Here is a 26,884-nt window from a genome sequence, read left to right as displayed (position 1 = left end):
AAACGGCGATGTTTGTCTAGATATGGTTTTGTTCAAAAATATTCGTCGAATTCTGGAACCCCGATTGCTCTTCAGATCTCCCTTGAGTAATCGGCGGAGGGATCAAAGAGTTTTCTCACCTCATCTACTAAGCCATTTTCGACCATTTGATCTACTTTGTTTGATACGAATTAGTTTGCTTTTTAATTTTAACTTTTTTTAATAATTTTCTCGATACAACGTCGTTTGGGAGTATTTTTTAAATTGATTTTTATCTCAAAAGGGCAATTTAATAACTTAATATTGCCAAAACAACGTCGTATTAAACAAAAGTCAAATAATTAACGAAGTGACCAAATTAAAACTAGTAGTTTGGAAGCTACTTTATTACATTTTGAACATTATGGGTCTAAATTAAAAATGATTGATAGTTTGGATGGCTAAATTATATTTTCAACTAGATAATATCTTGTTAGTTATATTGAAAAATTATTTTTGTTTCATCAAAATATGAAAAGTACAAAAATACTCTTCTTACTCAAAAGAAATACACTCACAACAAAAATAGTTCAAACATATTACAAAGACAATATATATAAGACCCGGTTCCAATTTTTCCGGTTTTTACCAGGTGCCAAAAACCGAGACCAAAACTAGGACCGGTCCCCGATTTTCTCAGTTCCGATTTTCCAGTTATTTTTGACACCCCTAGGCAACAGCACATAGACCACACCAAAAGATGCTTAGCGGGACGTGTATCGATGGAAAAGAAACTCATTTTACTCTCTCGGGCCATATATGATATGACTCCTATCCAAATATATTTTCAAACAAAACATATAAATAAAAATAAAAATCTCTCAAAAAGTTTATGACACACATAAACAAAAGGTTAGCGCAAGAGATATAAATAAGTTAGGGGTAATAAATTTTTTATATTTGGCAAACATTTTTATATAAAATTAATATATCAATTATTAGATTTATAAAATTTATCATTAACTTATATATGATCCACATAAGTTTACAAATTTAATAATTGATATATAAAATAAAATTGACCAAATATAAAAAAATATTATCCCTTAATATTTTTATAAAAATAAAATTTTCCATTAAATTAGTTGAATTTTCTACAACCTACTTTATAAAAGTAACTTGTATTCTTTGCACATGTGCATCTCACATATCTTTTTAATAACTGTAATAGAGTTAAAATAAATTTTTTAAAAAATTTATATACATATCACATGTTATTACAAAAAAAAAAAACACATTACTTTACTAGAATAAGTAAATTCATTCAACCCAATTTAGTAAAAAATTGTCCTTTCTAAAAATAAAAAAAATAAAAAAAATGAGTTTGATAAAAGCATGGCATAAGAGAGAGAGAAAGTAAATTACACGTATCTTTTTATTTTTATTTTCACATATTTTTTAGTGATTTTATTTTTATTATTAAATTTGAAATAAATTATTCTTAAATTTTAATATAATAATAATAATAATAATAATAATAATAAAATTAGAATATATAGTATTACTCTATAAAAAAGAGAAGCTTACTTAACTTAGAGCATTTTTAATAGAAAGAGCCAAAATAATTACGCAAAAAAATATAATTTCTTTTTTTTAGCTACTCATTTTTTTATACATATCTCAATTGATTTTTTATTATATTCTTTATATTTTAAAAAATATATTTTTGTGTGGAAGAAAATTTGAAAGAAACAAAATGAGAGAACAAAAGTAATAAACAAATTTTTATAAGGTGAATGGTGAATAGGCTTTTCAACCTATTTACTATTCATATCAAAAAAAAAATTGCAAAATAACTTGAAGACAGAAAAAAAAAAATGCTATTAATAGTAAAATTTGACTATTATACGAAAGATTCACATATTCTGCTATCAATGCTCACAAATTCAGTGTGCGTTGTAGTACCCACATGTAACGTCCAGATCTGATTATAATTATATATATATAAAATAAAGTAAAACGTGCAACAGGACTTAAAATAAAAAATAATTGTTATTTAAAAACCCCACCACAAGCTTTGACTAAAATACATGTGTAATTCATCTGTCACAATAATTCATGACCCCCTTCAAGCAAATACCATGTATAATTCATCTATCACAATAATTCACGACCCCCTTCAAGCAAATATCATGTGTAATTCATCTGTCACAATAATTCGCGACTCCCTTCAAGCAATTTGTTTATTAAAGAGTTTGTCTTCTCTATTGTGCAGACAAAGACAAAAGTATCATTTGGAAGTGTTCCACCACCTTAATTATGATAACAACTACAAACACGTTTTTCAAGTGGTTCAAGAAGAACCTCCAGCTGTACCCATTAGGACAAAGACAAGAAATACATATAAATTAAGAAAACTATAATTAATATAATTAATATCTGCTTGATTCAATTTCGATTAAAAAATTAATGGTGAAGCAAATTTTCTGTACAGATTGATACATAAGGAAGCACAAGTAGTGCTATTTTTCCCGTTGATATGACCTGCCACAACATTAAAATTTCAGCAACAAAACTTTTACCAGCACTGTGGCAGAGGAAGCAATTTTAAACAAAACATTCAACACGTCAATAAAATAATTACCGACATCCCACTTTTGCCAAGCAAAAGGTGAGTTACTGTTTGCCTCATAAAAAAACACAGTTTTTTTTGTAGTGTTCATAAAATGCTCACCATTTAACCGAATTAAGCATATATGAAAAGTCCATTGCTTGATACACTTTCCAAACGAACTTCTTCATCCCCAATCATTCAATTGCTCTCTTATTTTTTTTTTCATATACCAGAGAAAGGCACAAAGAGTAACATACATATTTAAATATATTGTGAACATGTAAATCTACATAATTGTTACAGGCAAAAGTAGATAAGTCATATCTTTTAGATCATAAGAGCTAAAAAATCTATTACACCATCATATCTTAAACAAGACATATCAAAGAAACAAACTTTATGGAAACATTGGCACCCTGACACCTAAAATTAGGCATTTTGCTAATTTGATGACGGTAGTATAAAATCTAGAAAACCTAAAATGAAGCAAAACTCAACCACCCAAAGCAAGAACATTAACAGCAAACCCATCTTCCCCAATCGGTTGCAGAAACAACATAAAGAGAAAACCCAAATTATAATCAGAACTCATATACCCATTATCAGTTGCCTTAATATGCAGGGATAGATCGAGGGAGAGAGGGGGCATGTGAGCCCTCTCAACCCCCCTTCCCTCCACCCCTGTGCTCATTTTACTTTTTTTGTGACAAAACATATCAAAGAACAGAATTTATGAATCTATCAACCCAAAAAAATAAAATAAAAGATACCAGTCTTGACTCTTTCTAAGTTTATAAACAAAAATTCGACTTGATTTCATTTTCCAATACCGTATTGAGTATCAAACAAAATATAAATAATAAATGGATATGCAAACAAAAAATAGGAATTTAATCTAAAATTAAACAGATAAAAAAATAAAGACATACATTTTAGGGAAAAAAATATATATATATACCTGTGAATTTTTCTTTCCAAACCCTCCCATTCCTAAGTTGAAAATTATAGCATGTTTCCCAAATTGCATGTCGAGGTGAGAAAGAGAGAAGGGGTTGAGCAGTTTTGGCTGCATGTTTTCCTAAACGTTGAGAATGTGGGAAAGTCTGCTAGTGGGGTGGCTTGTTAAATAATGCCAACTTACTTGCCAGCTGGTTGAGGTAGAGAGAAGGGTAGAACAGGTTACTTTTACCTAAGAATTTGTTTTTTTTTTTTTTTTTTCTTTTTTCTTTTCCTTTTCTTTCTATGTGGTGTTTTTATTATATGAAAGCACCTTTGTATCACTTATTTCGTTTAAGAGCATCCGAAATAGTTTGATTTGATTATTATTATTATGTTTTCCTCCCAAGCATAATAATCATTTTGTAATTTTTTCTTTTAATATGAATGAAAAATAAGCTGATTAGCATATTTACTATTTATACTATAAACTTTGGTTATTATTATTTTGGAAAACTTTACTTTAGATTTTTGAATTACCATGCAATTTGATCAGCTCTTCAAACTTTAAAGCATCTCAATTTAAACTCCTTAACTTTCAATTTCAACTGTAATCAATTTGAACCACGTTAAAAGTGAGACAATGATGTTTATACTCCTAACTTTTTTATAAAATTTCAAATTTACCCTTAATTCTAAATTATAAAATTAAAAAAGTAATGGAAAAAAAATGAATATTTTGGTCTTTTTAGGTATTGTCCTTAGAAATTAACGGCTAAATATGACGAAGTTGTTTAAATTGACTGCAATGAAAAATTCAAGATTTCAAATTTAGAAGTTTTAAAATTTTAAACTTGTCAAATTGCGTGATAATTCAAAAATTTAGAGTAAAATTACCCATATTATTTTTTCTCTTAATTTCTTTGTTTTATTTTCTCTCCTCCTTTTTCTTTTCACATTATCTCCCACAGGAAATAATATTTTTTTAAAAATAAATAATCTACTAGAATATATATGAAAAAATAAGCAATTAAATTAAAAATTTGTACTTTTTTTTTAGTAAGTATTTTGTTTACTTGTGTGCGGTAGATGCTTTAATAATAGCTCTGAACAAATTTGATAGCACGTCCACGAAAATGATACGCAGAATCGGTAGTGGAGCACATGGATCAAGGCCGTCAGCAAATGCAGGGCATGAAACTGTGGCATAATTTTACCCAAAGCGTAAACCCATTTTTTCTTGCATGTTTATATCAAAAATAGCTCAAATGCAGGACATAGTACTGCAGTCTGCAGGAAACTGTAGGCACAGTTTTACCCAAAGGTTAAACCCATTTTCTTCTATGTTTACTTTCCCTTTTACTTTTACCTAAGATTTTTTTTTTTTTTTTTTTTTCTTTTTTGGACGTGGTGTCTTTCTTATAGGAAAGCAGCTCCATATAATAATAGCTCATAAACAACTTGATGACACGGCCAAGAAAAAGATACGCAGAATCGGTATTTTCGTCGGACAGTGGGGGAGCAGCGCAGCGCATGCATGAAGGTGGTCAGACGGCGTAAATGCAGGAGGCGTATCGATGGGAAAGCCCAAGCTCGTTTTACAAAAATTTGTACGGCGCCAAAAGATGCTTAGCTGGACGTGCTTTGAAGGAAAAGGCCAAAATTTTGATGGGTTTGGGAAAAGACCCACAGACATGAAAGGAGGGCAAAGAGGGAGAGAGAGAAAGTAAATGACGTATCCTTTTATTTTTATTTTCACATATTTTTAAGTGATTTTATTTTTATTATTAAATTTGAGATAAATTTTTCTTAAATTTTGATTTAATAATAATAATAATAAAATTTGAATATGCAGTATTATTCTATAAAAAAAAGAGTGGCTTACTTTCATAAAATATATATAACTATATTAAATATAATATTAAGAGAGAGAAGAGAGCGGAAGTATGTAATAGACTACATTGTATTAAGACAAATGCAAAAAATCTAAGCCTTAAATTATACATGTGGACTATCAAACAAACACTACTCTAACGAAATCCAAGTAAACATCGTCATGACTATTATCTCCCGACTTCTTCGCACTAACAACAAATGATAAAACAAACAATCAATCAACAAATTGACACTTGTGATAGAATCTTATCAACTCCTAAGAGATGAGCAATATCTAAGTAAATGAGAAAAAAATTAAATGATTGTCACATAAGCAACCTCAACATATATATTTGCACGACCTATGTACAAACACATATACATCTACATATACATTTAGTCAATGAGGCGGCTTCAACAAATATGGTAAGATTAAATATACAAAACTCCAACTACAACCAAACTAACCAAGAACAACAAAGTAGATTATTTTGAGTTTATATATATAAGCTACTTGATTATATATATACTCACGTGGTTGCTGAACGACGGGTATAATGTCTTGACAAATGAGACTTCTGTCCAGCCAGCGTCTGGTGTTGTATTTCATTGTGATCGTCGTCCTCAGATTCTATTCTTACGTCATATACACATATTACGTTGCAATTATATTATATACAATTGTGTTATATACGAATAAAGTTTATTTACCAAACAAAATTACTAGCCATTAAAATGATAGTCATCTCGTAAGAGAATCGTGTTTTACTCAAATAGAAACAATAAGAATATATTGTTACCTGATTGGCTATCAACTGAGGATCTCACAATCACTTGGGTTGAGGACTCCACATCTTGTGGATTCCTGATAGTCGTTACCTCCGGCTCGGAGCTCATACGTCTTGACCCCTCAAGGCTGCAAAACTAAACCTCATACGCTGTCACCTGAGCAACCATCTGCTGAGTCACCTGCGCGGTCACCGCCGCAGTAATCGCGTCCCTCTATTGCACCAGCCTCGCATCCATTTGCTCCTTGTGCTTCTCCCTTTCAACTTCAATGGCTCTTTCAAGTTCAACACGGGAGACCATCGTCTCACTAGTGTTCTGCGATTGTGCTTGGGACGGTGTATAATGTGAGTGGATGGTGCCGCGTACAGGCAGAATATTCTTACTGACCCCTCGAACACGACCCGCATACTCAGGCTTATTGCCGTGCGCCTGGGCATAAGCGTCATTTGGTGTCCACCTAATCGTACCCTGGGGCCCATCTACCAGTTCCGCATGGTCAATTTCCAAGAATTCCTCCATCCGTGCCTGTACATTATCATTGTTATATATATAATTGTTAAGACTTAATAAGTTAATACATAAATAAAAATTAATGACAAAGTGTAAGGCACTTACAATTCTCTCTACGACCACTGGATTTGGGCAGATACCATCTTTCTTTCTATGGGTCTTGATGTAATTCTTCGCTTGCGTAGAAGCCTTGCCCGAAGTAATTACCTGCAATAAGTTCAAACCATCAATGAAACATTGGTATATATACTACGCAATATATGACATATACATATAGTTATGGTGAATTAAAGTAATACGTCCTCATGTGCCACCCTTGGAAAGCTCTTCAAGCCGGTGTAGTGTAATGTTTAATTCTGTGCTCGTATGTCTTTTATGTGCGCACAATAATCTTACGAACAACAACTCATGAATAGTTATCACGTCACTAAAAGAACAGTTTTTTGTAGTGATAGATCGATAGAGAGAGGGGGCATGTGAGCCCTCTCAACCCCCCTTCCCTCTACCCCTGTGCTCATTTTACTTTGCTTGTGACAAAACATATCAAAGAACAAAATTTATGAATCTATCAACCCAAAACAATAAAATAAAAAATGCCAGTCTTGACTCTTTCTAAGTTTATAAACAAAACTTTAACTTGATTTCATTTTCCAATATCATATTGAGTATCAAACAAAATATAAATAATAAATGAATATACAAACAAATAGCAGCGATCTAAAATTAAACAGATACATTTTAGGAAAATATATATATATATATATACCTGTGAATTTTTCTTTCCAAATCCTCCCATTCCTAAGATGAAAATTATAGCATTTTTTCCAAATTTCATGTTAAAGTGAGAAAGAGAGAAGGGGTTGAGCAGTTTTGGCTTCATGTTTTCCAAGACGTTGAGAATATGGGAAAGTCTGATTGTAGGGTGGCTTGTTAAATAAATGCCAACTTACTTGCCAGCTGGTTGAGGTAGAGAGAAGGGTAGAATAGGTACGTTTACTTTCCCTTTACTTTTACCTAAGAATTTGTTTATTTATTTATTTTTCTTTTTATTTTTTTTCTTTCTACGTGGTGTTTTTATTATATGAAAGCAACTTTGAATCACTAATTTCGTATAAGAGCATCCGAAATTAGTTTGATTTGACTATTATTATTATTATTTTTTCCTTTAATGTAGAATAATTATTTTGTAGTTTTTTTCTTTTAATATGAATGGTAAATAAGTTGATTAGCCTATTTACTATTTACACTATAAACTTTGTTTATTATTATTTTGAGTAATTTCGCTTTAGACCCTTGAATTAACACACAATTTAACAAGCTTCCCAAACTTTAAAGCCTCTCAATTTGAACTCTTTAACTTTCAATTTCAATTGCAGTTAATTTGAACCACTTTATCAGAAACGTTAAAAGTGAGACAATGATGTTTATATCCTTAACTTCTTTATAAAATTTCAAATTTACTCTTAATTCCAAATTATATAATAGAAAAAAAAAATAATGTAAAAAAAAAAAAGATATTTTGGTCTTTTTAAGTATTGCCCTTAGAAATTAACGGGCTAAATCTGACTATTTAAATTGACTAAAATTAAAAATTCAGAGGTTTAAATTAAGAAGTTTTAAAATTTGAGGGCATATCAAATTGCGTGATAATTCAAGAGTTTAAAATAAAATTACCCCTATTATTTTTTCTCTTAATTTCTTTGTTTTACTCTCTCTCTCTCTCCTCTTTTTTCTTTTCGCACTATCTCCCACAGAAAGCAATATTTAAAAAAAATAATAAAGAATAAAATAAATAATTTATTAGAATATGTATAAAAAAAAAAAAAGCAATTAAATTAAAAATTTATACTTTTTTAATAAGTATTTTGTTTACTTGTGTGCGGGAAGATGCTTTAATAATAGCTCTGAACAAATTTGATAGCACGTCCAAGAAAATGATACGCAGAATCGGTAGTGGAGCACATGGATCAAGGCCGTCAGTAAATGCAGGGCATGAAACTGTGGCATAATTTTACCCAAAGCCTAAACCCATTTTTTCTTGTATGTTTGTATCAAAATAGCTCAAATGCAGGACATAGTACTGCAGTCTGCAGGAAACTGTGGGCACAGTTTTACCCAAAGGTTAAACCCATTTTCTTCTATGTTTACTTTCTCTTTTACTGTTACCTAAGATTTTTTTTTTGTTTTTTTTCGCTCTTTTTACGTGATGTCTTTCTTATAGGAAACCGAAAACGGCTCCATAAAATAATAGCTCATAAACAACTTGATGACACGGCCAAGAAAAAGATTTGCAGAATCGGTATTTTCGTCGGACAGTGGGGGAGCAGCGCAGCGCATGCATGAAGGTGGTCAGATGGCGTAAATGCAGGAGGCGTATCGATGGGAAAGCCCAAGCTCGTTTTACAAAAATTTGTACTGCGCCAAAAGATGCTTTAGCGGGACGTGCTTCGAAGGAAAAGGCCAAAATTTTGATGGGTTTGGGAAAAAGACCACAGACATGAAAGGAGGACAAAGAGGGAGAGAGAGAAAGTAAATGACGTATCCTTTTATTTTTATTTTCACATATTTTTAAGTGATTTTATTTTTATTATTAAATTTGAGATAGATTTTTCTTAAGTTTTGATTTAATAATAATAATAAAATTAGAATATGCAGTATTATTCTATAAAAAAAAAAAAAAAAAGCGGCTTACTTAACTTAACTTAGAGCATTTCTAATAGAAGTAGCCAAAATAGGTACCCAAAAAAATATATATATATATATATATATATATATATTTATTTTAGTTGCTCATTTTTTTATACATACTTCAATAAATTTTTTATTTTTTTTAAATATATTTTTTTGTGTGAAAGATAAAATGAGAGAAAAAAACTAATAAACAAATTTTTTTAGGCTGAATAGTGAATAGGCTTTCCAGCCTATTTACTACTCTTACTAGAAAGAAAAATTACAAAATAACTATTATGCTAAGATGAAAAAAATGCTAATAATAGTAAAATTTGACTATTACGAAAGGTTCTCCTATTCTGACAAATTTGGTGCATCCTTAGAGCATTCTCAATGGATGAGTCAAATTTTTATGCAAAATAACTCCTTAAAACTCACTTTTATCTAGTTTAGCTAATGAATTTTTAAATGCATCCACATCCGATTAGCCATATTTTTATCTATATCATTTAAATATTATAAAAAGTGAGAAAAGTTTTGAGAAAAAAGAGAACATGTGAGAGAAAAAATGGGAAAAGTTTTGGAAAAAATAGAACATGCAGAGAAAAAGTAGGAAAAAATTTGGGAAAAAGAAAAAACATGTGAGAGAAACAATAAAAAATAAAATGGCTCACTTAAAAAGTGCTACTACATTTAGCTTTTTTTTAGCTATTCCAATCAAATATCTATTTTACATTTTCTTTTGGCTAATCCAATGTAGAGAGTTTTTTAAACATTTGAATAACTATTTTAGATAAAAGTAACATTTGGTTCTTCCATTGGGAATGCTCTTTATGAGCTCTATAAAATTAACTTTTAACCAAAATTTGGTTAAATTCTACAAAAAGCAAGCTTGATCAAGCTCTATATTCTCTTCTCCATTTTAGTGCTTGTTTCTCCTCACAATTGGAGAACAAAATCCCTTCATTGCTCACTTTTATGGGTTTGTAACTTTGTGGTGGTACTTTTGAGAATAAAAAATGAATGAAGTTAAAAAAAAAATAATATTTAAATATAATAGAGTAAAATTTAGATAGTTTATTATTTGGTACTTTTGCATAATTACTGGTTAAATTAGAAAGAAGAAAAAAAAAAGTTTTTAGCTAAATTTAGCTAAAGACTAGATCACTGAGAATTCTCTAACGGACTTGGGACAAATCTAAAACAATATGCTCTAATTTTTAGATCACTCAACGACTCAATAAACACACCTGTACGCACTATGACCAAGCAATTTGACCATTTTAGCTATTGAAAAATTATAAATTTTTATTTTAGCTATTCATTTTTTATATACAATTCAACATATTTTCTATTTTACTATTTATTTTTTAAAAATATTATTTTTTAATCTTTAGATTAGGGGAGGGAAAAAGGACTAGGAGAGAGAAACAAGATGAGGAGAAATTCATACTATATTAATAGAAGTTGCTACAATAAACTTTCACATATAATAGCTACTGAAAAATTACAAATTTATACTTTAACTACTCATTTTTCTATACATATTCTAACAGATTCTCTATTACACCATTTATTTTATTTAAATAGAATCTAATCTTTAGATGATGGGAGAGATAGGAAAGAGAAACAAGACGAATGAAAATTCATATTTTATTAGTAGAAGTTGTTATAGTAAACTTTCACATATGAAAGTTTGTTGTAGCAAATTGAATGAAAACCCGAAAACCTTCTATTTTTAAGGGTCTGCTAAAGAGGTAAAGTGACTCATAATAGTTAAATATAATTATTTTAAGCCATATAAAGGTTATGCTTGAGGTACTAAAAGTTTAGAGTTGCAAATTGGATAAAACTATTATATTTTGGGAAAACTTCACTAAGGACCCCCAAACTTTCACCAATTTTGAAATACCCTCCTAAACTTCAAAATCTCTCAATTTAGTCCCTTAAACTTTCAATTGCTCTCAATTTGGACCATTTCGTTAATTTTAGCCGTTAAAAATTAAAGAAAAAAAAAAGACCAAAATATCAATGATTTTTTTTTAAAAAAAAATGTTTTAGAAGTTGGAATTTTATATAAAAGTTAGGAGTATAAACGTCATGTGACGTTTAAAATATGACGGAGGGGTCCAAATTAAAAGCAATTGAAAGTTCAGGGGACTAAATTGAGAGATTTTGAAGTTTAAGAAGGGTATTTCAAAACGGGTGGAAGTTTGGGGATCCTTAGTGAAGTTTCTCCTTATATTTTAAAGGGTCTAATGAAGAGATAAAATAGCTCATAATAACTAAATATCATTATTGTGCGTTGTAAAATAATTTTTGAGATGAAAAATAATAGTCAAACTGAAAATATTTAGCGTATTTTTCATTTTTTTTTTCAAATGATTTTTATTTTTTAAAATAGTAAATAATTTTTCAAGTTTGAACTTTTACTTCTCAAATTACCGGACCATCGTCAAAGGTTGTTGAAAGTCGTCAGCTGTTTCCTTCGCCTATCTTCCACGTCGTTTGATGAAAATAATTTTCTTCAAAATTGTAGATAATCATTATTCGCTTTTACTTCCTCTATTTTTTTTCTATGTCGGCATAATTGGACGTCTAATTCTTTGTTTTTGTTTTTTTATTTTTATTTTTTATTTTGTTTCTTATTTTTAAAATTAAAAATACTGAAAAAATTGAAATTATGTTTTAATGATTGAAAAACAGAAAACAAATTGAGAACCTTCGCACAAAGCAAATGGAGGTTTGTTTGGCAAATGTTTTTTTTAGAGAGAGAACAAAAGATAGAACAAAACGGATTGCCGTGAGACAAAGGTAGGTGAATATGATATAAAGATAAAATTATTTTTAGATATAATATAAAGATAAAAGGATTTTTAATTTTTTTGTTAGCCGAAAAAAAGAAGGAAAGAAGTTATTTGTTAATGTGAAGAAAAGAGTTTGATTTTTTTGAATAGAAATAAAAAAAAGAAAAAAGAGAAGGTTGCAAATTTTGGTTGAAGTCAATGAAGGCCACGATGTGGTGGTAAAATTTGGGGATATTAGGCTAATTTTGTTGTAGCAGGTTGACGTGGAGGGAGGTTGATGTGTGTTAATCTTAGCTAGAATCCTAATATGACATGAGAAATCCTAATTGTAATTTTCGAAACTAGAAAATTAAAACAAACACGTGCCGCACTTTTATTGTGTATGAAGTGGCAAAGTAACGAATTCTATTAAATTATTGGACAAAAATTGACTTCAATGACTAATTTGTTATTTAGGCCAACCACATGGACATTTGAATTGTTTTTTATACTGCAATGAGTAATTTGTAATGAGTAATTGTTTTATAACTATTTTTTTTATATGAGTTTTTGGGCTTTTTAAGTGCTTTAGGCCTTTAATTAACCTATTTTTAGGCTTATTTTAAAGGTTTAAGGTCAAAATGTTCTAAAAAAGACAAAAAAAGAAAAGAAAAAGAAAATGCTGTTTTTTGGAATTGATTGAGTCTTGAGAGAATGAAGAATTGAATGAGTCTTGAGAGGTAGAGAGCTACGGGTTTCATCTTATTATCCCTCCAAAACAATGCCATTTTGGTGTTTAACACCAAAACAACATCGTTTTGGATGGTTTATTATGTACTTTATTACTATAAAATATTTAATATATATTTTAATATTATTATATATAAAGGTAGGTAGTTAACGGTTATTAACTGCCTTACAGTGATTAGTAGTTTTTAATAATTGCGTGCTAAAGCGATTAGCGATTGGCGGGACGGTTGTTTGCACACCCCTACAAGCAACAATTCAAATCTATTATTAAAAAAATTAGGCAGTAGCAAAAGTCTTAGGGAGCAAAGTAAAAGAGTTTTTAACACAACAATGACAATAAAAGCAAAACTTGAAGTGACACGGCTACACAGCATACACAGAACATTAGGTTTCATTTTGATGGACATTTTTTTTATTATTTTTTTGTTAATATTACTAATTTAAAATTTTATATATTAAATTAATCTTCAATTTTAATATATTTTTTATTCATGCTTTGCCCAATTTCAATAAAAATTTATGGCTTCGTCCTTAAGGAAAACTGTGACGACATTTCAGATTGTACTCCAAGGTGCTGGTGAGCAAGGCAAGCTAAACAGTTTTCAGCTTAAAACATTTTCCAATGAAACAAACAAGTTTAAGAATAATTTTTTTATGTCAAGAAATCAATTTTTTATGGGTGGCAAGTTGGTTTTTTTTTTTTTTTTTTTGCATTGTTATAGCCTATAGTATAGGGTGGTTATTTTGTATTAATACTGAGCTTGAGCTTGAGCTTAACTTAAAGCTTAAGACTAGGCTCAGTTGTATGTGCAAGTTTAATTAGTTAATTTTTCAATAATATTGAGCTTTGTAATGCTAAATGTATTTTTTGACATGACTTTTAAAATTATTACTAAATTTAGGATAAATTATTATTAAATTTTGATATAATAATTTTTTTGAAAGTTAAATAAAAGTGAAAGTGTGTGTAGTATTACCCTCTCCAAATTAGCTGATCAATTTGTTAAGCAAATTAATTTGACATAACGTTCAAAAATTTGCCTCAGCCTTTCCCTCCGTTTCCCATGGGCTGACAACAAAATATGGGCCTTCATAAATACTACGCCGTTTAGGTCCAATAAGTTCAGCCCGAAGCTTTACCCCTCACGCCCGATGTTCGCCAGGCAGGGAAGCTAAGAAAGGATTTCAGAAGCAGAGTTTGATTGAGGAAATCGCTGGGTTGCTCTGTTTTTTCTCTCTTCTTTAGCGAAAATACTTCTCTGGAAAGCTAGAAAGAAAGCAGCAAAGGGTCAAAGGGTGCGCTATGAATTCATTTCTAAGCCGAGCACTGGCAAAAACTGCCTCCTCGCGGCGTCGGTTTCTACAGCATCCCTCCTTCTTTCTGCAATCTTATGCCGCCACCACCAAAGCCACCTACACCGGCTATAGTGCAAGACGTAAACCTAGTTATAAGCTGGAAGACCCCAAGGTCTTGGAGCCCACCGCCGCCGCCACCACTGGAAGGCCGGAACTCAGAGGAAAGCCAGCTCCAAAGGTGTGGGAGAGGCCGAGCGAGATTCCGTTTCAGACCAAGGTTTCCAATTCGGTGAGCTTGATCGGAAAAGTCCACATTCCCGTCCAGTTCGAAGCCTCTCCTGATGGCAAGTACTGGGCTGGGACCGTTATCACCCAGGACCATGAGGCTGACTCTTCCGCTCTTTGGTATGCACTTTACCCAAAACAGGAAAATAGTCAAAACCCTTTTTGAATTTCATGCAGAATTTTGTTATTCATGCTTTTTTAGAAATGTATTTTCTAGTAAGTTATAGAAATAGGCACCAGCTTTGTTTTTCACATTTTGAGTTGTACAAAAGTGAATTGATTTGGTGGTTCTGTTACAAGTTATAATCATTCTTGTTACTCCTTAAATTCTCATTGTTAGTGTTGATAAACTTTTCATTGCTTTTGCTTATTAGTTTAAGGACAAAGTTTTCAGTTTGGAGGAATTCCGTCTATTAAATTGACATCCGCTGAGTTGGAGGATTAACCAATTTGGAGGAAAACTTTATTCATTGTTTTATTGATTCATTCTATGAATTTCGTTAGCTTCTTTTTTTTTTTGGGTGGGGGGATGAATAAATGAATTGTGTTAACTATCTCTTTACGATTTGTGGTATTACTTTCCTACTTATGCAAGAATGTCTTATTCATTTTTTCGCATAAATCAGGATTCCGATAATTTTCGAGGGTGATTTGGCTCATATTGCTGCTTGCCATTTGAAAGAAAACGATTGCATTCATGTAGCTGGAGAACTGAGTGCAGATCCGCCTCATCCGGATTCAAATCAGGGTCAGGCCACTATGCAAGTATGTTTCTAGTTAGACCTTTGTGGTGAACTTGTATGCTTCACTGGCATTTGGCGTTAATTTGAGTCTTAGTGAATTTATTGGCCACTGATTGTGGATTTTTCTCAACTGTTTGAGGAAACCAATTTTGTGTTCCTACGGAATCATTTTAGATTGACGCAGCCCCGTCTTATGATTGGATTAGAGTTTAAGAATCTTTTTGGGATCTAGGGAAACATCTTAATTCAGACTTTCAACCTTAGTCACTAAAAAAAGCAGCTACCTATATGATTCAGAGGCCCTATTCACTGTCTACAACAGCTATTCAAAACTTGGTATTCTTTCTTAATTTCAATCTCAAACTGCTAAATTTTTTTGATGATCTGGGCCCCATACAATGTTGTTGGAGTGGTGCTATTTATTTTGGCATATGTAGTGGAGATAAGTTACATTTGTTCACACGTCTCTCTTTTAAAGTCGGTCTTTTTCTTTTATTTTATTTATGCGAAATTTTTGTATTGAATCTGACATTCGATGTTTGACTGGATCAGGTTATAGTGAATAGCCTCAACTTCGTCAAGGGATATCCTCAAATTAAGAAAAGTTTTACATCTCACAAGAAAGAGATATCATCAGAAAATTCTGGTAATCCATATGTTCTTAGTTCCATGATCTATGTGCTTGGCACCTTAATAATTATTTGAATACTTGCTACACATTGAATTAAGATTCCTTTCTCATGCTTGGTATCTTAGTCTTTCTGCACATATGGTTTCAAGACCTGGAAAAGGAGGGTTGTGATAAAACTGAAGACTAATGTGAATTAGTCACATCTTATTAATCTGGACCTTTAGACATGACTTGGGGCATCTTGTACCAGAGCCACACTGTGCATTGGTCTATGAGGAATTGGGGCTTGTATGCACTAAGAAATGGGCAAGGGCTTCCATACTTTATGTCGATAAAAGAGTTAGTCCAAGAGAATAGGATTCTTTAGCCACTTATAATATAAGTTTATCAACATGGACATTATGTGCATGCTTCTCTTATATTTATTTTACTTATAAACATCGACATTAATAGAATTTAGGATATTGTAATTAGTATGAGAATATACATAGCTTGATTTCAAGAGACTAATGGTGGGCTCGCGTAGCTTTTGGATATTACATATTTATCTTAATGTTTTAAGGAATTGTTTCCTTTAGCCTTGGCTTAATCTCTCCCCACCTTCTCATGAATAACTTCATTGTTTATCCAATCTTTCTTAGTGTTTCCATATATCCATCACAATGTCCTCATCTCAGCTCCACTAATTTATTGATATGCTGTTTCTTGATTGGCCAAAATTCTAAACCATATTGCGTAGACACCATTCTATAATATTTTCTCTTTGACATGATCCATGGTAACCTAGATGCAGCTCTCTTGTCCATCCAACCTGCCCGAACTTCATCCTCTTGATTGTCTAAAAGAAGCTTGAGATGATGACATTTGATTGCAAAACTCTGTTGAAAAGCTGGAGAAGTACTTACCTTATGCATTGAAAATTTTCATTTTAGCACTTGGGTGACTTCATTGTGTCAAACGTTTAAAATATTTTTACTAATATTTTCTATGCCAATCACAAAGTGGGGGAGAAGAAGGGAACGAAAGCACCAGAAGCACATCTAGGGACTGACTCATTTTTGGCTGGTGAAAGGAAAAGTGAGGACCCTGTATTAAATTCTTGGAGAGAACTTCTTGATAATCCAAAGCAATGGCGGGATTACCGTAGTAGTAAGCGCAGTGGATCGGTAATAACCCCTCTTTTCTGGTGTCTTCTCTATGACTCATTTTATTGGTGAAATGCATGACTTTCTTGTTTTCTTTATAGGTGAAGCCAAGATACCCTGATTTTAGAAGTAAGGTTGGTAATCAAGCACTCTGGCTTGACTCGGCCCCAGCATGGGTTTTGTCAGAACTTGAAGGATTAAAGTTTGACGAAGTAATGCAGAATAAAGGTGAGCATGGAAAACATTTCTTATTCAGTATCCCACAACTGTGCATGGGAACCGCAATGAGATGGGGTGGGTTTCTCCTTCCCTGTCCCAACCTTGCCTAGATAGAACCCGTCTCTCTACCTCCCTCATACCCAAGTTGGACAGCAATTCATTTCTTTCTCAACACCTAAAATATCCCAACCCTGTCTGCACCCCATCCTACCTTAACACAAGTAAATGATAGTTTTCATATATTTCTTATCAGCTATGCTGTTATATGCCAAAAGATCAAAGGGAAAAAGTACAGAAAAATGGTTGGGCATGGGCATAGTGGTGGTTGAGTAGGAAACCTAATAAACAGGTAGATATGAAGTTATGGAAATGATTGTATTGTTGAGGGGCATTTTAGTGAAAAAAAAGTTTGGGTGGGAGAGATTAGTCTCTGAATTTCTACCAAGTTTTTATCTGTTTTACCTTCGTCTTATCTATCTTGGCTGCAAACCTGCTCCGAAAGCAATGGGGTGGGCTCAAACGCTAAACTGCCCTTTTTGTCATCATTCTTGTACATCCTATTGTTTGCCCTTAATTGTTCCTATGTTGGACCGCTTGCATACAAGATAGACATGGATACTTGTTGTTAAGCATATCCCTATGATTTTAAGGTGCTTTCAATTACAGCAAGGTGACAATTACAGCAACAAAAAGGAATCTTTTGGCTGTGTAAACCCAATTAGGCCATTATCTCAATGAAATTAAGTTTGGTCTTAGATTTATCAACTAATTAGGATCAACTATATGTATTCTTTTTTGTCATTCTATCATATTTAATCAGGGAATCTTTTCCCTCTAACTTAGTAGCTATTCTATAGGAGCAATGCTAAATATTACACCCCCATCCCATTGGACTAATGTGGTAGTGTTCATCAGCCCTTGGATCAACTCTTGTTAAAGAAAAAAAAAATAATTCATGGGTTGGTAAGCACTATCACATCAGCTCAATGGAATAGGAGTGGGATGAGGGTATAATATTTAACATTTCTCATTCTATAGTGACACAGCTTTCTTGAAACAGTTTTTCATTTGATCCAACCAGTTTTTGTTTTATGAGCTGCATCCTCCTCAATCTCATTTTTTTATGAATTATTGATCTAAGATACAAAAAGTAATAAGTCTTTAATGTCTCTTGACCATCAAGTTTTATTATTCCCATTTCGTTATATCTATTTTTGCTGACCTTGCATTGCATATTCTCGGTTTTGGTCTCACTTAACCTAAAGCCTTAAATTTTGAGCATCTCTCCAAACTTCTAGTTTGGAGTCAACCTCCGCTTTAGCCTTGGCAACTAATATGATATCATCCGCAAATTGTATGCACCAATGGATCTCATTCTAAATTGATCTAATAAGCTCATCCATAACCAATGTAAAGATTTTGGACTTAGTGCTAATCTTTGATGTAAACCTAATGTAATGGGAAATTCGTTTGTGATACATATCCTTATTTCACGCTAGTTTCATATGTCTTTTATATCTTTAATCACATTAATGTCCTTTAGAGAGAGACTTTTCTTCTCCAAAACCTAACATGTTACCTCTTTGTGTATGCTTTTATATGCTTTCTCTAAGCTAAAAACCACATGGAGATCTTTATTCATTTTTCTCTATCTCTCCATTAGATATGTATGTAAGAAATATCTTTCGTGGTAGACCGTCCTGACATGAATCGAATTCAATTCTTTAATACTGTTATTTCACATTTTAATCTATGCTCAATCGCTCTTTTCCAAAGTTTGATGGTGTGACTCAAGCTTAATCTCGCAATAATTTGTGGAGCTCTGGTATCACCTTTGTTCTTGTATATAGGTATTACAGTGTTTTTTCCTTCACTTTAGCTCAACAAAAAGACTAAAAAAAATCATTTGTGTAAAAAAAAGAAGTTATAGTATAAATTTTTTTACTGCATTTCAATGTTACATGAACAGATGAGGAAAATATCTTCCTATATCTTATTTTATTTAATATGACATCCATTTCAAGTCTTTGGGTTCTCAAACGAAAAAAAATGTTAGTCTGGTTTTTTCAAAGTGTTCATTTGTTCATTTGCTTCTTTCAATTTATGGGTAAAAGACCTTTGTTATCTTGTGTTTTAACATTGTATCTACGCCTACTAAATTTAGGTGATGAATCATGGAAGGACTTGGTGGAAAACCCAGATAAATGGTGGGACAATAGACTGACGAAGGTAATTAACCTGCTAGATTCTGATTATCTTTTTGTGTTTCTCTTTCCGCTATTTTATCTCATACCTCTCTTAACATGTATTGGAAGACGAATACAAAAGCTCCCGACTTTAAGCACAAAGAAACTGGGGAGGCGTTATGGCTTAAGGGATCCCCCACTTGGGTGCTACCAAAGTTGCCGCCTCTCAAAAGTAAACAAGGTGTGGTATGGAGGGATACATTGCTATCTTGAGGATGGGAGTTAGGAGGTGATCAGGTAAGGTGCATTTTTCAGCCCAACTGCAACTTTTTGTGCTCGTTGTCTTGAATGGTGATTGAAGTTTCCAAAAAGATGTATGTAAGCTTTCTTTCACCTTTTAAACGATGAGATAGTTTGATGGTTTAAACTGTCTGTACTTTTAGAGAGATTCACCTGTCTACTTATAGTAGTTGCTGTACATGAAATGTTTACAAACAAAAGAAGATTTTGCAATTTCAAACTATCCTGCTATCTTTTAGCTTTATCAGCTTTATCACATCTGGATTTCATTTGTTCTGTTCATTTTGTTCCTTTTTCAATATGAAAAAAATTGTCAAGTCAGCCAAAAACAGTTTTTGCACCCCGCTTCGTCGTTACTTAGTGGTGGCCGGAGAGCCACTCCTATGGGTAGCCAACCACCCCTTTAGGGTGAATGGGGTGGTCCAAAAATATATAATTTTAGGGGAATTAATAAAATATGGGGGGCTATGGAACAACCCCCCCCCCCCCCCCCCCCCCCCCGCGCACCTTTGGCTGTAATTCTGCCCCTAGGGCTATATAGCATATATTGGCTCTTTTTTGGAATAAATTTGAGTCAATTATCACTCTTCACTTTTACAGGTCAGTTCGAGGGGATAAGTATAATTTTCGCTTTCTCAAAATAAGCATGTTTAGTGTTTGTTTTTTTTAAAACTATCCTCTTACAGAGAATATTATGAACAAAAGCAGTGTCTTCATCAAAACTAATTTATATTACAGAGAATATTATGAACAAAAGTAGTGTCTTCATCACGAGGAACATATATATGACATGATTAAGACCTCCATTAGGAAAGCTTCCAGGCTTTACCACCTTTCATGCTGAATTTCTTAAGCCTTCCAAAGAACATAACAACGATGAGGATCAATTTTCCCTCCGTACTCCATCTCCCAGCGAATCCATACCACGTGTCCTTACAGGAGCTATCTGGTTTAACTTGCCGTTTGCAGCTATACCCAGTTGTGAACCCAACATTCCCGTATGCACTATAAATCATAAGACAATCTTAGTATTCAGATGAAAACGTTCTTTACATCCTCTCTCGGTTATTCTTCGATCTTTTCAATTTTCAAAATTACTATTGGATGGTCATGTGGGACCCATATGGTGATTTTGAAATTCGAGATGATAGGAGAAGGACCGGGAGAGAAAATGAATCATTTCTCTTAATGAAGAAAGCGGGGAAAAAGCTCACCTTATCACTTCAATGGTGACATTCAACACGTTGAAGTTGAGGGGATCCTCCTTCATTTTGTGTCTCTCTGTAATACATATGAGAATAATGAACATGGCTAAATAGGAGAGTTGTGAGAGCATCAGAGACTCCATCAAAGTCTTCCTTCGATTTTGGCCTTCTTTTCCCTTTTCTGAAATTTCTTCATGATCTTTCGTCGGAAGGAATGTAGTATATGGTGGGAGATACCTATAAGAAAAATAAATAATTAAACAAAGTTTTCCCGAATATTAAAGTTTCACAAATTATCATTCTTGTGTCACTTATTCCCACAAATTTTAACTCAGTACAACTCGTCTTCCACCGACCAAAAGATTAATAAATAAATAAAAAATGGTAACTTTCTTACAACAATTTGGATAACCCATTTTGGGTTTGATTTTCCCTTTTTACTAAAAGAGTAAAAGTATTTATAAACAATTCTAAAACTAAAACACACAAAACTACTTTCACTTTTATGTCACGTCCAGTGACAGAGTCACGTGGCCCCAAAAAAAAAAAAAAAAAAAAAAATTTGCTATTTTTCTATCCAAGTTCCACACAGCACCCCCCCAAAAAAAGAATTTTTTTTTTTCCTCCTACTCGGCACCCTCAAAATAATTTTAGCGGCACTCCCAATATCAATTGTCTGACTCCGCCACTGGTCACGTATAAAAGGGTTTATCAAACACATTCGCAAGTTTTCATTCTTGATCATCAACAAAGTGTTGAAGTTAAAAGAGAAATGGTTCTTTGCATTCTTGCATCCATCTTTGACGAAGCATATCAACTCAACACAAATGTACTCAAGAATGATTTGTTTATTTATTTTTTTCTTCTAATTAAAAGGGCTAGAGGGGGTAACCAATTGTGGCTACTCTACCTGGGTATTACCATAATAGCATATACCCGCTGGGAATTGCTTATAAGGGTCCTAGATGGCGAGAACCGCCGGCTCTTCTTTAAGACCAATTGAGTTGTAGCCTGACCCAACTCTACTAGGACATTAGTGGATTTCCAAGGCAGCTAATAGTACTAATCAGGTTCGTGTAAGTGATTTTCTATTACGAAAATTCGAACCCACACCCTAGTACATGTCTAGACCTCATAGGAATTTTCTTGAGACTACTATACAGAACCACAGTCACTGGTAGTTACTTGAGAAGGAAGTTAGAATGCAAAGAAGCGTATCTTTAAAGTAAAGACTTTATTTAGCTCAAATTGCCATTTTCCACTGGTTTTTATTTTTTTATTTTTTTATTTTATTTTTTTTTATGAATTTTGAAGAAAGTAAAAGAAGAATATGTAGATGCTCATTGCTCATGGCATAATCATGGTGCGTTCATTCCATCATGTGCGGCTTGATTCCAAAATATTTTGATCAAGTGACAAATCATGCTTTCAGAGTAACAAGTAAATTAATAGTTCATAATCTAATCAACAAGGAAAGAGGATTTTGAATATATCTAAGAATCTTTGGTGCAAGGTTGGCTGTGGAATTTATGCGAGGGGTAAAGTAGTGTTCATAGTTCAATAATTATAGTTGAGAATATATCATAATTATAGTTGAGAATATATCAAGAGACAAGAGGGATTAGAATAGGAATGTAAAGGATCCATATTTTGCTGTATTTAATCTTACACTATTCAAAATTTTAAATGACGTAACAACATATTCACCATGTGACAACATATACACCATTAGATCTGTGCAAATTTAATCTAGACTATAAAATAAATCATCGTAATTTGATAGCACTTGAGAAATTAAAATGTAACATTTTAATTTGAGATTGTATACACGTAGTTAAAATTGTATTTAAGCCAGTGAGACACTAATTAAGAATTGTATTTTTTTTTTTTTTCTTTAAAGAAAATCCCAATCCAGGTGTAAGTAGAATTCTTTCACCTTCTTCAATCTTGCTGCTTAAATGCGATCACCATAAACTTCAAAAGCCTTGAATTTTTAGATAGAAGAATCATTTCCAAGGATGGAGTTGTAGAATTTTTTATTTATTTTTTAATATTTTTCAAATTTAATGAGTGGAGTTTCTTATCAAGTGTGAATATTGGGACATAGTCTTCTTCAGCATCGAGGGTAAAATGATTCAATTAGGAAAAGGTAAGTCAAGTGGATTTCTCGACGTGGCAACTCTCAATTATCGAGTTGACTGGCCCCCTCAACCTCCACCATGCCTTGTAATTAATCTCCTAATAACTTTTTTATTATAGAAAAAGTAAACATACTTTTTCAAAATAATAATAAATTTGCAATGTTCTTTCCAAATGAAGATGGCATAAATGTCCTTCCAATCTACTTAAAAAATTGCAAAGTATCTTCTTTTTAACATTTTTTTAATAGCATGTTTGTCTTTTTACATACTAAAATGGGTAAATTGTAATTTTTTTTTGATAGTTTGAGAGGACATTAATACAATCAATAGTTCGGATGAAACATTGCAAATTGGATGTTAATCAAGATATTTGTACTTTTCCCAACTTTCCTAAACGAGTCATGCAATCCCACTAACATTTGCTTAGGAAAAAAAAAAAAAAGTGCATCTAAAAGTACAATAGGTTTTATTAGATTTTTTTTTTTTTTTAAAAAAAAATTAACGCAATAATTTATATGACACTTAAGCCCCGTTTTGTTCGTGGATTAAACCTTTGGATTGGACTAGCTAACACTAGGTATAGCTAGTCCTTTGTTTGGTAATACTCTATTCCTGAAAATAGAGTATTTTTATGGGATTACTAATCTCATATACACAGGGTTAACTAAGCCTCTCAAAATTGAGTAGTTTAGCTAATCCATTAATGTGGGATTAAAATTAATGTGTAAAATTACCAAAAAAAACCCTACACTTCTCACACCCACGAGGCTCTCACGATCTCCATCTCTCAAAGCGACTCTCCCAGTGCAAACTGCAACAATCTCTCTTCTCTGCGCAAGGTATCTCTCTCTCCCTCTCTTGTCTTTGATCTCTCTATTATTGGTTATTTCGTTCTCTTTCTATTTCTTGGATTTTTTATTTTGATTTCTTTTGATTCTCTGAAACGTTTCTTTGATTCTGTTTCTCCGTTTCTCTGTACCGTTCTTAGTTTTTTTTTTTTTTTTTTTTAATTTTTAATTTTTATATTTATTTATTATTATTTCTTTTGATTCTCAGTAATGTTTCTCTTTGATTCTGTTTATCTGTCTCTATGTTCTTTTTTATTTTTTTATTTTTTATTTCTGTACCATTTATTTTTCTTGATTGAGTTTGATTGACATTAGAATCCAAGATTGAGTTTGATTCTGTTTTCTCCAACTATATATATATATATATATATATATATATATATATATATATATATTTTTTTGTTTATGTTTTTTTTTTAAAAAAAAATCCTTAATAATATAAATTGTATTTGTATTATAAGGGTATTTTAGAAAATAAGATCACAATACGATTCTATTCACCAACATATTGCATTGTACCAAACGAAGGAATATAATTAGCTATCTTATGCCAATGTTATAACCAAACAAAAAAATATGAATATCTAATCTATTTCACACTCTTCTATTCCAAATGGTGGCTAATCATTTTCCAATGGACTAGACAATCCGCGAATCAAGCGAAGCCTTATATTATCTACTAAATTATTAAATTTATCAGCGAAATTTAATTATTTATAAATTTGTAAAAAAAAATTATAATAAAAAGCGTATTAGCCTAAGGAAGGACTATTTATTTGAAATAGAGAAATTAAATCTTTCTAGAAAGAAATTTGACTAGTAAAATAAAACTCCAAAGAGGATGCGGAAGACTCACATCATTACGACGAAGAGCACCAGAATTGCTGAAGAGATGGTGGAGATATCAACGACAGATTCACCAGCATGCCGCGAGTTCACACTTTGAAACAACGAGCCAACGAGTTTCTGATACGAATTCAAGCCATCCATGGCTTCCGAGCCCCACTCCATTGAGCAAAACAGCATAAACTGCATCAATATGAAGCCAAAAACAGTCACAGCCAAGCGAGCGGCATGAGGAGCAGGGAGCAAATGGCTGTAGCCCATTTCCCTGTAATTCTTCAATATGTAACCAAATTCCTCTCTTTTACTGGCTTTCTTCAAAACCCAGATCACAAATAGCAGACATGGCGGATACAAAGTGTTCCCCATAAGGAGCTGTGGAATTAGAAGTAGCAGGAGGCCTGAATTCTTCTTGAAAACCACCATGTTCTCATTTGTTGGGATGAAACCACAGTTTGTGAAAGTAGAAACAGTGGTGAAGACAGAAAATGTCTGCATATGTAGTCCCTTGTTTTGTAGTACTTTCCTTGCACTTGGAACAAGGATTATGTACAAAAAAACTGAAAAATAACCAACTGAATGAACTATAAATAGATAACCCAACACCACATAACCCAAAAACCTAATAGAGCTGTAAGTAAGACTATGATCATCACTAGCAGTTTTACTATCTAAGCATTTGATTTCATGTTCAACATCGATTTGATGGTGAACATTATCATAGATTGGGGACTTGCGCACGACGTCGTCAGCATAGTACTTAATTGTGCCGACCGTTTTGTTTTGAGTGGTTTCATGATTTTTGGACAACTGGGACTTTGCTATTTGAAGGCCGAGCATGGAAGTGAAAACCTCCCCACCAACAAGCATTAAGAATGTCATAATGATGAGTTGGGTGTTGGAGAAAACCTCCATTTCGATGGTGGACATGCTCGAAACGGTGGTGGCGGAGACGGAGGTGAAGAACACATCAATGTCTTTGTACGGCCTAAACGAGGATGTTCTTGGGTTTGAGAGCTTCAAAGCCAAATAACCAAGTAGAGAGAAAAGTAGAAAGTAACTGAGCTGGATGAAGAAGGGGTTGACATGGGAGACGAGGAAACGGAAAAGCAACCAAAATAGACTCCGACAGGATGGTTTGAAACAAGAATTAATGTTCTTGCATGAATAGCGACACAAGTGCTCTAGTTTTTTACCAAAACAAGCAAACATCATCATCTTTACTGCTTGAAGAGTTACCATGCTGACAGTGGAAAGGGTGGGCTTATAAAGGAGCACCAGGCACTGTACAACGCGTAAAAGGGAATCATCTCCCTGCGTGAGAATTGAGAAAAATATGTATAAATAAGGAAAGATGCATATATATATGTATGGTCTCACTCACTCACAGATTCTATATATATATGGATGCAGGCACGTGCAGATAAACTTGGTGGCCGGCTTGTGGGATATATGAGTTCAACGTTGAAATAATGGTGAGGAAAACATGTATAAGAATATATATTTATAAGCTCAACAACAAACCATTACCCATGTTCATAATTCTCTGCATGACACTCCTAGATCTCCTACGCAAACCATATCATCCTTCCTGTTAGTTAAAGCTCCTTATAATAGTTTATTATCTAGGTTGTCTTATCCTTATGGGTTGGGAGGTGGAGACCACTCATGGCCTGGTCGTATTTTGTGTAGAAAGATTCAAAAGTGTTCCATTAAAGATCGAAGATGATTTTTTTTTTTTAATGCATTTTAGAAGGACTTGTATGTGGATAGATAATAGATTAGATTAGATGAGGAGTTTGAAGTGATGGCAACCATATATATATAGGAAGAAGAAATAGAGCTGTTTTTGGAGGTGACTTTTCACGCCCATCGATTAACCAAATAAGGGTCGATGTGATTAAGGTAAATGGGAATGCAGTGTTGGACAAATCAAAAAAGATGGCGGTGGGTGAATTAATGTTAGAGACATGAAGAAGGGAAGGTGTTGGCATCCTTGTCATCCTTAATGGACATGTACGTCTTACATATATTATCATGCTTTCATTAGAGATATTATAATTGCTAATTAGCAATTTGTTTCCTTATTATTTTACTAAAATACAGCGAAGTATACATACAAAAAATGGTCTAATTAATTTAGTTGAATAAAAT

At 32.5% G+C, this 26,884-nt stretch overlaps 3 protein-coding genes across 3 annotated transcripts; 1 reads left to right on the top strand and 2 right to left on the bottom strand.

Annotated features, from left to right (window-relative positions):
* Positions 1 to 2,385: 2,385 nt before the first annotated feature.
* On the bottom strand, positions 2,386 to 7,568 carry LOC148584353 (uncharacterized). Its single transcript, XM_088518389.1, has 5 exons — positions 7,449 to 7,568; positions 6,788 to 6,889; positions 6,184 to 6,697; positions 5,918 to 6,014; positions 2,386 to 2,502 (listed from the first exon to the last, which is right to left on the bottom strand). Exons 1-3 carry the CDS (start codon positions 7,560 to 7,562, stop codon positions 6,386 to 6,388), a joined length of 528 nt encoding a protein of 175 aa, XP_088374515.1. The 5' UTR covers positions 7,563 to 7,568; the 3' UTR covers positions 2,386 to 2,502; positions 5,918 to 6,014; positions 6,184 to 6,385.
* A 6,470-nt stretch (positions 7,569 to 14,038) lies between these two features.
* On the top strand, positions 14,039 to 19,937 carry PTAC9 (plastid transcriptionally active 9). The gene is made up of 7 exons (XM_059597947.2): positions 14,039 to 14,589; positions 15,096 to 15,234; positions 15,765 to 15,858; positions 16,846 to 17,009; positions 17,090 to 17,216; positions 19,372 to 19,436; positions 19,523 to 19,937. Exons 1-7 carry the CDS (start codon positions 14,192 to 14,194, stop codon positions 19,664 to 19,666), a joined length of 1,131 nt encoding a protein of 376 aa, XP_059453930.2. The 5' UTR covers positions 14,039 to 14,191; the 3' UTR covers positions 19,667 to 19,937.
* Positions 19,938 to 20,419: 482 nt separating this feature from the next.
* HKT1 (high-affinity K+ transporter 1) lies at positions 20,420 to 25,945 on the bottom strand. The gene is made up of 3 exons (XM_088518409.1): positions 24,744 to 25,945; positions 20,908 to 21,135; positions 20,420 to 20,698 (listed from the first exon to the last, which is right to left on the bottom strand). Exons 1-3 carry the CDS (start codon positions 25,943 to 25,945, stop codon positions 20,500 to 20,502), a joined length of 1,629 nt encoding a protein of 542 aa, XP_088374535.1. The 3' UTR covers positions 20,420 to 20,499.
* Between the last annotated feature and the right edge of the window lie 939 nt (positions 25,946 to 26,884).

The sequence above is a fragment of the Corylus avellana genome, chromosome 7 (assembly GCF_965113065.1).
Source record: "Corylus avellana chromosome 7, dhCorAvel1.hap1.2, whole genome shotgun sequence".
NCBI lineage: Eukaryota > Viridiplantae > Streptophyta > Magnoliopsida > Fagales > Betulaceae > Corylus > Corylus avellana.
This window is presented reverse-complemented; position numbering and strand designations above follow the sequence as displayed.

What these genes read in the sequence shown, in the direction of transcription:
- LOC148584353 (XM_088518389.1), bottom strand. Translation starts at nt 7,562, where the DNA reads ATGAAGCCAAAACTGCTCAACCCCTTCTCTCTTTCTCACTTTAACATG. An exon ending in TTGGAAAGAAAAATTCACAG is followed by an intron (nt 6,890 to 7,448) that starts GTATATATATAT and finishes AACTTATTGCAG; the next exon opens with GTAATTACTTCGGGCAAGGC. An exon ending in CAGTGGTCGTAGAGAGAATT is followed by an intron (nt 6,698 to 6,787) that starts GTAAGTGCCTTA and finishes GATAATGTACAG; the next exon opens with GCACGGATGGAGGAATTCTT.
- PTAC9 (XM_059597947.2), top strand. Translation starts at nt 14,192, where the DNA reads ATGAATTCATTTCTAAGCCGAGCACTGGCAAAAACTGCCTCCTCGCGG. An exon ending in GTAGTAAGCGCAGTGGATCG is followed by an intron (nt 17,010 to 17,089) that starts GTAATAACCCCT and finishes TTTTCTTTATAG; the next exon opens with GTGAAGCCAAGATACCCTGA. An exon ending in GGGACAATAGACTGACGAAG is followed by an intron (nt 19,437 to 19,522) that starts GTAATTAACCTG and finishes ATGTATTGGAAG; the next exon opens with ACGAATACAAAAGCTCCCGA.
- HKT1 (XM_088518409.1), bottom strand. Translation starts at nt 25,945, where the DNA reads ATGATGTTTGCTTGTTTTGGTAAAAAACTAGAGCACTTGTGTCGCTAT. An exon ending in GTGCTCTTCGTCGTAATGAT is followed by an intron (nt 21,136 to 24,743) that starts GTGAGTCTTCCG and finishes TTTTTCTTATAG; the next exon opens with GTATCTCCCACCATATACTA. An exon ending in GTCACCATTGAAGTGATAAG is followed by an intron (nt 20,699 to 20,907) that starts GTGAGCTTTTTC and finishes TATGATTTATAG; the next exon opens with TGCATACGGGAATGTTGGGT.